General features: G+C 37.8%; 2 protein-coding genes across 2 annotated transcripts; one reads left to right on the top strand and one right to left on the bottom strand.

Annotated features, from left to right (window-relative positions):
• Positions 1 to 3,872: 3,872 nt before the first annotated feature.
• On the bottom strand, positions 3,873 to 4,757 carry LOC131420105 (interferon omega-1-like). Its single transcript, XM_058565884.1, has one exon. The coding sequence runs from the start codon at positions 4,434 to 4,436 to the stop codon at positions 3,873 to 3,875; it is 564 nt and encodes a 187-aa protein (XP_058421867.1). The 5' UTR covers positions 4,437 to 4,757.
• Positions 4,758 to 7,894: 3,137 nt separating this feature from the next.
• On the top strand, positions 7,895 to 8,452 carry LOC131420107 (interferon alpha-2-like). Its single transcript, XM_058565887.1, has one exon. It carries the CDS (start codon positions 7,895 to 7,897, stop codon positions 8,450 to 8,452), a length of 558 nt encoding a protein of 185 aa, XP_058421870.1.
• Positions 8,453 to 14,073: the final 5,621 nt, after the last annotated feature.

The raw sequence follows: 14,073 nt of genomic DNA, 5'->3' as shown, positions 1-14,073 counted from the left end.
TTAATTGTCTTAGCGTGGTGCTTGATACAACGTAAGACAGCCCAGGGATAATAACAACAATATTTACAAACAAAATCGTTAATTAAATATAAGTGTCTCTTTTTGGTTTGAATTAGTCCATTTATACAAATATGCCAATTATATGTGTTGATTTACTTTGAAGTAAGAAGATGAATATGCGGATCTAAAAACAAATTTCACGTGACTGGGATCACTATTATGAATTAGATTTTTTTTTTTTTGCCTCACTTATACTTTTGTTTCTTTGTTTTCCAATGGGCAGGCCATCAAAATGTTCTTTCTTTTAATGTCCTGCCTTCTTCCCAGCTGGAGGTCATGGAAGGGAGACCAACATACAGTCTCTAAGCCAGTATTTGACCTACACCCGGTAGATGACAGTAGAACACCAAGCTTACATATCTTTGGTTAAGTCAATTCCAGACTCCAAAGCTGAGGGCCTGGAGTGCAGGGAAGGAATGTTGCCTAAAATCTTTATTCTCTCGTTGTTTTAGCTTGATCCAGTCCAGCATTGGATAATGAATCACCAAAGAAAGGCCATTAAAAGCCTATACGAACAGACGGAGAGCATGCCGTGATGAAGTAACCCCTGCTGCTTACACGCAGCTCAGACCTAACATGACTCTCCTGCCTTCTTGCTTAAAGGCTGGCGGGCAGCCATCCAAAAGGGATAGTCTATGTGGCATCAACGTAGATTTTCTAGTTGTTTCCTTAATTGTAAGTGTACCTTGCTGCAGTTTCAATATAAGTCTTGAAACATGTCAGAATCTATAATGATTAATGATGGCAACAATATCATCATCATTCAAAAAGGTTTTGCATTCCAGATGAGAACTGTTGGATGACAGTTGGACAACGGGAGAATTGTTATTGGAGATAAGCGTCAACAAAATAAAAGTAATGTAAAAAGTAAAGCATAAGTCAATAAATTAGAGAACCAAACACATAATGGTTTAGGTAATAAATATAAACTGCTTAAACTTTCCTGTTAAAAGAAAAAACTTAATTCGTTTAAAACACAAACCCTATTGTTACTTTGTATGGGGAGAAAAGCTTAAAATCAAATAATTAGTAGTAAACAGTAAAAGCAAAGATGGACAAAGACAAAGCAAGAAAATACAATGATTAGAGATAGCAATATTAATATCGATGAGATATTGATAATGATTAATATCAATATTGATATCTAAGAGAATTCAATGAATGTGTTAATTTTGAGAAAGAGGGTCAATATACATAGGAAACCAATACAATACATAATTAAATTAAAAAGGTATGGAACTAAAATTCAAATAATATAAAACATCAGCTGAAAATTTTATCAGTAGATAGATATGTGACCAGAAACATGATGGTAGCAGTGAAATTTTAGCACAGTGCTATTAGTTTATAAAAATAATACAGAAAAATTACAAGGACAAAAAGAATTAGAAAACATGATTTAAAAGAGTAAATTAGTGGCTAAGACTCTGGGGCACTATAATCTAGAATAGGAAATATAACTTTTTCAAATATTTATAAATCATTCACAAAAGTCGAAATATATTAGACTATAAAATATCAATAATTCCTCCAGAGCAAAAACACTATAAGTTGTATGCTCAGATCAGAATGCCGGAAATTAACTTTAAAATAGTCTATAAACCAATCACTTAGATATTTAAAATCATGCTGATAAATTATAGTCAAGTCAGAAAGAAAAAAGAAAATGGGAGATTTAGTAAGTAATGGGAATTAAAGCACTGTTCTTAAAATTTGCAGAAGCAGTCTAAGTTACACACTGAAGTAAACTCATAGCTTTATCAAATATATGAATTGAAAATAAACTGGCCTCATTCATTCAAGTCAGTAAAAGAATTCTAAACACTAGAAAATATATTTATATAAGGTATCGTTTATCACACCAGAGATCGATCAGTGGTAGTTTCTTAAGCATTAGTTGCAAGGAGGAGTCTAAAACTAAAACAATGAACTTGTAAAATTCTGTTATATGAAAACCTATCAATCTGACTTACTCTTTGAATGGTCTCTCTTACTCATGCATGATTTTGTAATATATGCATTGGTCATTTGGAAAATATTCGTTGACAGAGATATTCAGATCTTACAAATCTATATATACTTCAATTTCTATAATCAAGTAATTCATTTGTTAATATCACCACTGTTGTCATCACAAAAGTCTTTAAGTATTGGGAAGTTGTCAAGTTCACAGTGGTAGATGTTCCAAAGTTCTGATTTTCTACTGAAAACTCAACTGTTATCATTGGGCAACAAATGTTTTCCTTGAAGTGACAAGATCACCTTATAAATATCTTTGGAAAATGTCTGTCAAATGTCCGAGTCTGAGTAACCATAGTTTGTCTCTCTGTCATTCTTGCAAGTAAAAATGGATTCTGTGAAAAGAGTGGCTAGTTTAGCTTACAACTCCCATGATCATATAAGTGCTTTTCCTCAAAACAATCACCGTGCAGGCAGCAGAAGTGCTTGTCACACAGAATTTTAAAAAGACTAGCACAGAGAAAATTAAAAAGGTGTGTGTTCAAAAGTAAAGGTTTAATAAAATTAATAAACTTACTATTTCATCAGGGACATTCTTAAGTGAAACTGGCATTTTTTTTTACTTCAAGTATATTAAAGTGAAAAATATAATAATTACTAGTCCATTTTGGTGCCACTGCCTTGATTGACACGTAGCCACTAGCAGTTTTACCCACCACTGTTTTTGCACCATCAGTGTAATTTGTTAATGTGGTGAAAAAGGCAAATAACATCTTAATATTATTATAAAAATAATTTTGACCTCGTGGATCCCCTTAAAGTGTCTTGGGGACCCCTAGGGACCCACAAAGCACACTTTGAGAACTGCTGCTCTAATGAATTTGCCTGCACCTGCCCTGGTCAAGCCACTCTCTAGTTTTCAATCCTAAAGGAACTTTCCTCAGCTTTCAAGGTAAAGTCTAACATCCTTAACATAGTCAGTCATCCGGCCTCTTTCCATTTCTCCAGCCTCGCTACACGCCATGCTCCCATCCGTCAGTGAGTCCACCCACTCTGATCTTTTTCGCTTCTTTAAATCTACCTTTCCTGCTACAGGGCCACGCTCTGCAGTTTTTTTTTACTCTGGGAAATTTTGCCCTCCACATGATACTTAACAAACTCCTACTCATCCTTCAAGTCTCATACTTCATATGACTTCCCTGGGGAAAACTGAAGGGTAGTCTAAATGATACTCACTGCCATGCACCTTTTCCTCCTCCTCTGTGGCCCAGATCCCAAATTTAAATATGTAATTACATCATAACTACTTCTTTAATGGCTTTGTTGTTTGCTCCAATGTGAGCTCCATAAGGGCAGGAACACATCTATACTCTAGACTCTATCCCCAAGGCCAGTGAATGAACGGATGAACCGCACCACATACTTTTATATTTAGTCTATAGTGTTAGGACTTTGGGGAAGATTTTTTCTTTAAAAAAATCTTTTCTCTTCTTAAAAAAAGAAGAGAAATGTAATAAAATACATTTAGTATGTAAAAAGGTAACATATTTATTAAAGAAGAGAATGTGAACATATAAAAATAGAACATGTAAATACAAATACCACAAAAATGAATAGATTAATATGAATAAATAAATAAATATTTTATAACATGAGGTTCAGCTACAGGGTACCAGTTACATTTCCTCTAATTCTGAAAATAGTTGAACATAGATATGCTTAATATTACTGATAAAAATATGCCAAATAGGATTCAAAATTTTATAGCTGAAGCAAAAAATAACAGTTTTGGAAATGACTGAACAATTAAGAGTCTGAGTGAGGACATTCGTCACTGAGAATCAGGTTCCTTCTCACTTCCTGAGTTTTCTTATGAGCTCGTTGATGAAGAGAAAGTGCCTCCTGATTTCCACTCTGACCATCTCCCAGGCACAGTCACTGTATTTCTTCTCTTTCAGGTAGAGATGGAGTCCCCGGAAGTACCTCTTCAGGGCCAGTGTAGGGCCCACAGTTCCCAGGGTAGATCCTTCCTCTCCCGTCTCCTGCTCCAAACAGGTGTCCAGGTCTTCCAGCTGCCGATGGAGTCCAGTGCAGAGGTTGTCCAGGAGGGTCGTGTTCCAGGCAGCAGAGGAGCGCTCTGTGTGGAAGAGGTCGAAGATCTGCTGGAGCATCTCGTGGAGGACAGAGATGGCCTGGGCCTTCTGGAACTGGCTGCCATCCAGCTTCTCCTGGGGGAATTTGAAGTCGCTCCTGTACTTCAGACAGGAAAGAAGAGAGATTGTCTTCATTTGGTCCAGAGCTGTGAAGGTCTCCTGCTTTCTTAAGTCAAGGCTCTGAGGCAGGTAGCAGCTAGTGGAGGAGATGGGGCTGGAGAAGATCATCACCAATGCCATCAGTGAAGAGACTGAAAAAGCCATTGGTAAGATCCAAGAAGACGCTCTTCTGGTTGAGATGGGAGATTGTGAGCTTTGGTCTAGCTTCTCTGAGCATCTTCTGTCTGTGTGCCTCTTAAATATTGAGCACAAGAGTTTTCATTTTCTGAATTTTCCCCAGATCTTTGTACTTCCCCATTTTGGACTTTCCTTTCTCTTCAAGAGCCTGGAAAGTTGTCATTACTTTCAACTCTTTCTGTATTCTTACAATTGAAGTGAAATTTATTCAATAAAAGATTAGAAGTCCGAATTCAAGGGAATGCTTATCCTCTTAGCAAAAACCAACTTTGAACTAATGATAGAACTATCTGGATCTTTCTTCCTGATGTTCAGAACGACTTCTAAGGAGGCTCTGCTAGGCTTCTTTTGTAAATCTTCTTTCTGTCCCCCTCTCGATGTCCTTCTTGGAAGTGTTGATCAGTTGTGAAAGATACCTCATCTTTAGATACATAGATCTCACTTTATTCTCTGCTGCAAAACATTCAGTTTATCAAATTTGGTTGTATTTACTCTACTTAATTGATAAAGTACTGAATATTTATTATGTGCCAATCATTATACAGAGCTCAGGCTGTACCAAGATGATTATACCTCCAGTTCTGCCCTCAAGAAGAGTAAAGTGCAACCACTACAACCGTCCAGGTATTCAAGCAGTTAGAATGTCTCTTTGCTGCTCTGTGGCAGCCTCTTTGTCCTAGCCGAGGCCATTGTCCTAGCTCTGTCAAAGTAATAATTAAGCAACCCATTTTTTTCTTTGCTATTTTTACATAATTGTTTTAAAATTCTTACATCGACTTTTGTATTTGTCTTTTCACTTTATAAAAGTTATCCTAATGCTCCTGCAATCTTTTGTATTTCCACTTTGAGGTTTATTGCAAAAAAAGGAAGAGAAAATGTAAGGGAAAAGAAGAGATAACATATTTCCTGTATGATTTTCAAGACTCACAACTTTCCTCTCTCTTTTAACATTCCTAGAAAGTAAAAGTAAGCAGTTAAGAAAAAAGAATGTACAAGGGAAATTGGAAAGTAAACACTGAAAATGAAAAAAAGAAATGACATCTTCTCTATCTAAACCACAAAATGTCACCTAACTACACAAGTCAGGGATTCAGAGCTCTACAGAGTAATAGGTTTCAAACCAGCCCGTGTGAGACTGTTGCAGCTACAGACAGGTCCAGAGGAGAGCAGCTGGCTCTTCAAGGCAGGGTCTTACCTAAAGGGCTAGTTTTCAGCTTTGCTAAATCAGGGAATCTAGTCATTTATTTATTTATTTATGTGTCTGTTTTCTTTTTACACAATCCACAGAGATGATCAGATTCCAAGGATTTAATCATACCAACTCACACTCAAAAGAGACTGGCTTACATACTGGATGGCCATTTTATTAATGTGTAGGGGGTCAGCTGTTACCTGAAGGCTTTAGTCATGTGGACGGGGCACTCCCTGTCACGTGAACACAGGCTACAGTTCACATAAGAGATGAGATTATAAATAAAAATCTTTATTAGTGAGCTGAGAATTCAAGGAAGGCAAGCAGATTGTTTTAGAGAAACTACCAACCAGTTCCTATAGTTGGATGGTTAGTTTTCTCGATTGTGGGAACAGCTAACAGATGTCGAGTGCTTGTTTTGTCCAGGCATCATTGTAGGTACGTTACGTCATCCAATCTTCACAACAACCCAATGAAATAGATATGATTGTCATTTCCATATAACAGAGGAGAAAGCTAAGGTGCCCAAAATCACACAGCCAGTGCTGGCTGGAGCCGTGACATGGCCCCAGACCTAGCCCCAGAGTCCACATCCTAGCCACTAGATTGCGCTGTCTCCTCCAACAATGTTCTTCTTGTCTTAGATAAACACTTAGCAAGTTCTCACTCTCCAATTTCCATTTGTCTTCATCACCCAAAAGCACCATTCGCTGATTCCAGACACATTACAATACAAGTGAAGGGGCTATAGCGCCCTTTTCACTTGCTAAGTTCCAGTCCTGCCTTTCACATGACCTGTTTTGTTGAGCTCTACTGTTTCTTTGAAACTTCCTATTCTCGTCTGAGATATTTGCGGAAATTATCCAGGAGGTTAAAGCATCCACTTAAAATTTATTCTTACTGTCTTTGTTTGTAGAAGGCTACCATTTTCTGAAACAGTCCCCCCAAATTTTAGGTCTACTCCCTCATTGGAACATGTAGTCATTTTTGTACTCGCTGTGGGACAGAGAGCCCTCCGTGTGCCTCCTCTGTGACAGACACCTTGCTGGACACTCGAGATATGGCACTACTGTCCTCAGGGAGCTTACAGTCTGTTAGGGCAGTCAGATGTTAAACAAATAATTAGATGGATTACGTAATTATAGGCATACAGAGTGTAGCTAAAGGAGAACGCTTCAGGTTAATGAGGAGAAACGTGGAGACAGAACAGTATAGCGCTTAATACCACTTACGGAATAAATCGAGGCTTTCAGCAGGTTAAGCAATCACTGAGATTTCGGTTTCCTCATTTGCAAAATGTAAATAATTATAGTAATTATCTCATAGGGAAGCTGTGAAGATTAAGTGAAACAATGTCTGTAAAACACTTTGCTGAGAGCCTATATAATTAAAGATTGCGGCCATTACTATTATTAAAAATAATCTGTGTATTACAGATTCAATGAAGACACGTGATGATTAACTTTGAATGCAGCCCTATTATCCCTGAGTATGTGGTAGGATAGCACCTGTCAATGAATATCTAAAGAGATGAGATTATCTGCGTCACTGCATAATGACTGAGGCAGAGTTTTTACTGGGGAAGGTTGTATTTGGTAGAGAACAGAGAGAATCACACACAGGCAAACTTGACCCTTTTAGGGAAACCAGCACCTAGCAAAGTGCCTGGCAGACCATAAGTGCACCATAATTTATTTTTAACAAATCTTATCTGCGAAAGAATGTCTTCATGAGTTTAAGACCAACTCAGAGGATATCTTTAAGATACATATACAGTTGAAATTTTTTAAAGAAGGAGGAAAAGTGTAAATAAGGAAAAAAATCAGAAAAAAGAAGAAAAATCTCCTCTTTTATAAGCACTTTTATATTTCCTGTTGACCTGGAAAAGCCACCATTTACTGTATGAATGTTTCTTCCTTCTCTGACTTAATCTAGGCTTTTCTCCCCAAGAACTTTCTAGGAGGTATGGAAACTATGTTATAATACTGTGTAGGTATTGCATTGGCACCTGTGGTTTGGAGTCCCCCGTCTAGGCACTCATGTCAATAAGTGCACATTTTTAATTGACTTGGTAAAAAAAAAGTAGAAAGGGAAAGGAAAGGACAAAAAATGGAAAAACCCAGAAAATGAAAGTTTCTATACTCACTATTTAAAAGGTACTGGTTACCCAAAGTCCTCAGAACTTGCTGCGACTTCCCCTTCAGGTGTTCTTGCAGAATCCTCCGGCTTCCCAATGGCCCTCCCAGTCTCTGTGCTGCTGGCCCTGGTGATGCTGTGCTCCAGCCCTGCCTGCCCTCTGGGCTGTGACCTGCCTCTGAGCCACGACAATCAGGAAGCCTTCACACTTTTGAGTCAAATGGAGAGAATCTCCATTCGGTCGTGTCTGAAGGACAGGGCTGACTTCAGATTTCCGCAGATGCTTGTGGACGGGCACCAGCTTGAGAAGACGCAAGCCGCGGCTGTCGTGCACGAGACGCTCCAGCAGATCTTCCACCTCTTCAGCACCAGCGGCTCTCCTGCGGCTTGGGATGACACCCTCCTGGACCAATTCCTCGTTGGACTTTATCAGCAGCTGGATGACCTGGAGACATGCTTGGGGAAGGAGACGAAGGTGCAACAGTCACCCCTGGGAAGTGAGAACTCCAGGCTGGCTGTGAAGAGGTACTTCCACAGAATCAGTCTGTATCTGAAAAAGAAAGAGTACAGCGGCTGCGCCTGGGAGGTGGTCAGGGTGGAAATCAGAAGGTGCTTCCTCTTCATGAACAAGCTCACAGGAAAGCTCTCGAAATAAAGAAGACACTGAGTCTGAAAACAGTTCATCTGGTCAACTAAATGGCTATCTTCTAAGACTCAAAGTGCAATCTTCATCGCTATTTTTTTTTTTAAAGATTTTATTTATTTATTTTCCCCCCAAAGCCCCAGTAGATAGTTGTATGTCATAGCTGCACAGCCTTCTAGTTGCTGTATGTGGGACGCGGCCTCAGCATGGCCAGAGAAGCGGTGTGTCGGTGCGCACCCGGGATCTGAACCGGGGCTGCCAGCATCAGAGAGTGCACACTTAACCACTAAGCCACGGGGCCGGCCCCTTCATCCCTATTTTTATGCCAGATGAAAAATAAGTAACAGCAAATGTATGGGATTATCATAAAATTATATTGTGTTGTAAGTTACAAGAAGTTGTTTAGAACAGAGAAATGCACAATCCATTTGCTTTAGCTGAAAAATCTTTTGTAAATTTATTTATTTAAATTATTTGAAATATGCTAGTCATAATATTTAAATATTTATTGTTCATAACACTTGTTTAGTATTATATTTTGTCCACAACTGCTGTTCATTTTTAATTTATGGGAAATAAAAGCAATTTTTAAAAACCAATTTTGGTTGCACACACTTTTTGAATAAAAACCTCACCCTAAGCCTGATCCCACTAAGTAACCTAAGCAAGGTTCCTGAGTGAAGAGGGAATAGGTGGAGCCCAGCACGGGTCACAGCACAGTGGACATCTTGAGGAGGGATTGAATACGATTCCCTAAGACATAGCTGAGAGGTGGAAGGGAGATCTGAGGACAAAAGCCCAGGGCATGGACACCATTACCCGCTCGGGGCTTCCAACAACTGGAGATGCTTCAGGGTGAGGGAACCACCTAAACCAAGAGAAGTCAATCTAGACATGTGGACACTGGAGAGTCTTGGAGAAGGCTGAAGAAGGGAGGGTGAGTAAGTTTTCGACACTTAACCAGTCCTGATGTCTCATTTCTTATTCTTGTATTCTAAATATTTCAATCACAGAATTGTAGCAAGTATCCCTCTAATCAAAATTAATTTAATCATAATGCACATTGAAATGCCCTTTTAATTTTCAAGATGGCTCCATGTTTATTATTTTATTTGACTCTCAAAACTCCCCTCTGCCAATTAGTTGTATTATTCTTTTATCATCAATATTTTTATTCACGTAACAAATATTATTTGAGCTCCTAAATTGTACTATATACTAGGTGTGATGCTAGGTGCTAGAGTACAAAGTTGAATAAGATTTTACCTTGGACTCAAGTTGTTCATAGTCTTCTAGACAGCTGGCCTAAGGAGAAGAAAAGTCAGGTTAGCAAGTGGTATATCTCTGAAAAATAAAGAGAATGGACACACTAGCACCTCTCAGACTCAGAATCATTAGTATTCAATATGAAAGGGATTCTGATTAGTGTATGGAAGAATTTTGCATCAAATCCTGATTAGATGGGAGAAGATACCAGGAAGCAAACGACCAATCACCAGACTGCGAGGAGATATCAAAGACTGCAAGGGCAGGGGTCAGTAACTGCTAATACAGGTGACTGATGGTGACCACCCCATAAAAGTGAAGGATACGTGACATCCAAATTGGCAAGGAAGAAATAAAACTCTCTATTCACAAATGACATGATCTTATTCCATAAAATTCTAAAGATTCCACACACACAAAACTATTAGAGCTAATAAACGAATTCAGCAAAGTTGCAAGATACAAGATCAACATGCAAAAATTAGTTTGTGTTTCTATAAACTAGCAATGAACAATCCAAAAAAGGAAATTAAGAAAAAATATTCCTTTAACAGTAACATCAAAAAGAATCAAATTCTTAGGAATAAGTTTAACTAAGGAGGTACAAGATATAACTGAAAACTAGAAAACATTGCTATAATAAATTAAAGAATACTGTATTAGCCAGCTCAAGCAGCCATAACCAGATATCACAGACTGGGAGGAATAAACAAGAGAAATTATTTTCTCACAGTTCTGAGAGCTAGAAGTTCAAGAGCAAGGTGTGATTAGGGTTGAATTCTGCTGAGGCCTCTCTTCCTGGCAGGTAGAGAGCCACCTTCTTGCTGTGTCTTCACACAGGTTTCCCTCTGTGAACACAGAGAGAGAGAGACCTCTGGTGTCTCTCCTCTTCTTCTAAGGACACCAGACCTATCAGATTCGGGCCCCATCTCATTTACCCTTAATTACTTCCTCAAAGACCCTGTCTCCAAATAAGTCACTTTAGGGATTAGGGCTTCAATATACAAAGTTTGGGGTAACACAATTCAGTCTATAACAAAGACTTAAATAAATGACAGGACATCCCATATTTATGAATTGAAAGATTTAAGATTATTTAGAAGGCAGTACTGCCCAAAACAATCTACAGATTCAATGCAATCCCTCACTAAATCCTAATGGCCAATTTTGCAGAAATGGAAAAGCCAATCCTAAAATTCATGTGGAATTGCAAGGGACTCCAATAGCCAAAACAATCTTAAAAAATAAGAGCAAAGTTGGAAGGTACACATTCCTGATTCCAAAACATACTACAAACTACAGTTATCCAAACAGTATGATACTGGCATAAAGGTAGACAAATAGAATGTAATGGAATAGAATTGAGAATCCAGAAATAAACCTACACATCTATGGTCAATTGATTTTTGACAAGTGTACCAAGACCGTTCAATGGGGGAAAGACAATTTGTTCTGGGACAATTGGATATTCACATTGCAAAAAAATGAAGCTGGATCCCAACCTCATACCATAAAGAAAAAAATCCAAAATGGATCAAAGGTCTAAATGTAAAAGCTAAGTCTACAAAACTCTTAGAAGAAAACATACAGATAAATCTCCACGTCCTTGGATTTGCCTATTGATTCTCAGATAATACCCTGAAAGCATAAGCAAGAAAAGAAAAAAAATAGATACATTGGACTTCAACAAAATTAAAAGTTTTTGTGGATCAAAGGACATTACCAAGAAAGAGAAAAGGCAATCTGCAGAATGGAAGAAATACTTGCAAATAATATATCTAATAAAGGTCTAGTATGCAGAGTATGTAAAGAACTCTTACAACTCAACAATAAAAAGGTAAACAAGTTACCTAAAAAATGGACAAAAGACTTGAATAGATGTTCAAGATGGGCCCCTGAAGATACAGAAATGGCCAACAAAGCCATGAAAATTTGCTCAATATCATTAATCATTAGGGACTTGCAAATAAAAACTATAATTAGATAGCACCTCACACCCAATAAGATGGTTGTAATCAAATAAATGGAAAATAACTCCAAGTGCTGGTGAGGATATAGAGGAATTGGAACCCTCATACATTGTTGGTGAGAATATAACATGTTTGAGCTTCTGTGGAAAACAGTTTGGTTGTTCCTCAGAAAGTTAAGCCTAAAATTACCATATGATCCAGAATGGTATGGATCATATGGTAATTTTTTGTGGTATATAAATTTTTGTGGTATGAAAATATTCACTTCTAGGTTATATACCACAAAAGAATTGAAAATAAATATTCAAACAAATACTTGTATTTAACTGTTCTCAACAGCAGAATTCACAATAGCCAAAAAGTAGAAACAATCCTAATGTCCATTCATGGATGAATGGATAAACAAATGGTGGTATATCCATACAATGGAATATTATTCAGCCATAAAAACGAATAAAGTACTGGTGCACGCTGCAATGGGAATGGACCTTGAAAACATTATGCAAAGTGATGGAAGCCAGACACAAAAGGTCACTAATTGTATGATTCTATTTATATGAAACATCCAAAATAGGTAAATCCGTAGAGCCAGGAGGCAGACTGTGGTTGCCAGGGGCTGGGGGTGATGCGGGAATGCAGAGTGACAACTGCTTAATGTGTATGAAGTTTCCGTTTGGGGTGATAAAAAAGTTCTGCAACTAGATAATGGTGATGGTTGCACAACACTGTGCAAGTACTAAATACCACGGAATTGTACACCTTCAAATGGTTAGTTGATGTAGATGATCTTTTATTACTCTAATCATTTCCCATGTTCATGTCTTCCCAAAAGATTTTAAGTTCCTTAAGGGCAAGGAAATGCCAGATCCTTTTCACCCAAGTCACCTAGTTCAGACCTTTAAGCAGAGGAACATTTAAATGATTGCTGAGTAATTGGTCCTTTTGAGTAATTATCATGACTTCCCCTTTCATAACATCTAATCCTGTTTGCAGCGCAGTGCTCGGAGGTCTTGAAGATTGTTACTAGACATGAAAATTTAAATCTATGTATTCAGTAGTTGTCTTCACATAGTAATTAGTGTTTTTATGAATACTCCATTATTTTTAATTTTCTGCAGCATGCTAATCTTGTCTTCTCCTTTGGACATAGGTTTCTTGCAAACAGGAACACTTCTTAGCCTCTTCCATGGTCTACTGCAGGTCCTTGGGCAAGTTGCCTGAACTTTCTGTGGCTCAATTTTCACAGCTGTATTATGGGGTTAATAATAATACTTAACCTTATATAGACTTATGAGGTAACGAGTGATGGGTGCAAAATGTCTGGCACATAGGAATCACTCAGATGTGAGATATTTGTTACTGTTGTTGTTGTTATTAACTGTGCACATAGTAGTTACTCAATAAATTATTATTCACCTCTGAGTTTGCTGTAGTAACTATATGAAGAAATTCAGATGCCTTGATCTTTGGTTAATGCCTCTACATTTAGGGAGCTAGGGAGAAAGAACTGGTCAAAAATACAGAGAACGTGAGTGGCAACCTACAATGTCTCAAAAGCGAAAGGACAAGACTTTGGAGGGACAAAAGGGTGTTAAAAGTCTTCCATAGATAACAAGAACAACAAAAGACCCCAACCTCATTAAAAAATGGGCAAAGAACTTGAACAGACATGTGTCCAAGGAAGATATACAAATGGCTAACAAGGACATGAAAAGATACTCAACATCACTCATCTTTAGGGAAATGCAAATCAAAACCACAGTGAGATACCAACTCACACTCATTAGGGTGGCTACTATCAAAAAAAAAAATATTTACAAGGATGTGGAGAAATTGGAACACTTGTGCTCTGGTGGTGAAAATGTAAAATAGTGTGGCCACAATGGAAAAATTTTGAAAGTTCCTCAAAAAATTAAAAATAGAATTACCATATGATCCAGTAATTACACTTTCGAGTATACATCCAAAAAAGTGAAAGCATGGTCTAGAAGAGATATTTCTGCACTCGTGTTCAGAGTGGCATTATTCACAATAGCAAAAAAGTAGAAGCAACTCAAGTGTCCATTGATAGATGAATGGGTAAATAAAATGTGGTCTATCCATACAATGGAATATTATTCAGCTCTAAAAAGGAAGGAAATCTGACACATGCTACAGCATGGATAAACCTTGAGGACATTATGCTAAATGAAATAAGCCAGTCACAAAAAGACAAATACTGTTTGATTTCACTTATATGAGGTACCTAGAGTAGTTAAATTCATAGATACAGAAAGTGGAATGGTGGTTGCCATGGGCTTGGGGGAGAGGAGCATGAGGAGTTGTTGTTTAATGGGTATAGAGTTTCAGTTTTGCAAGACGAAAACAGTTCTGGAGATTGGATGTACAACAATGTGA

This window comes from Diceros bicornis, chromosome 22, assembly GCF_020826845.1.
Source record: "Diceros bicornis minor isolate mBicDic1 chromosome 22, mDicBic1.mat.cur, whole genome shotgun sequence".
In the NCBI taxonomy this organism is placed as follows: domain Eukaryota; kingdom Metazoa; phylum Chordata; class Mammalia; order Perissodactyla; family Rhinocerotidae; genus Diceros; species Diceros bicornis.
The sequence above is the reverse complement of the archived record's forward strand: the minus strand, read 5'-3'. Positions and strand labels throughout refer to the sequence as shown.

What these genes read in the sequence shown, in the direction of transcription:
- LOC131420107 (XM_058565887.1), top strand. Translation starts at nt 7,895, where the DNA reads ATGGCCCTCCCAGTCTCTGTGCTGCTGGCCCTGGTGATGCTGTGCTCC.
- LOC131420105 (XM_058565884.1), bottom strand. Translation starts at nt 4,436, where the DNA reads ATGGCTTTTTCAGTCTCTTCACTGATGGCATTGGTGATGATCTTCTCC.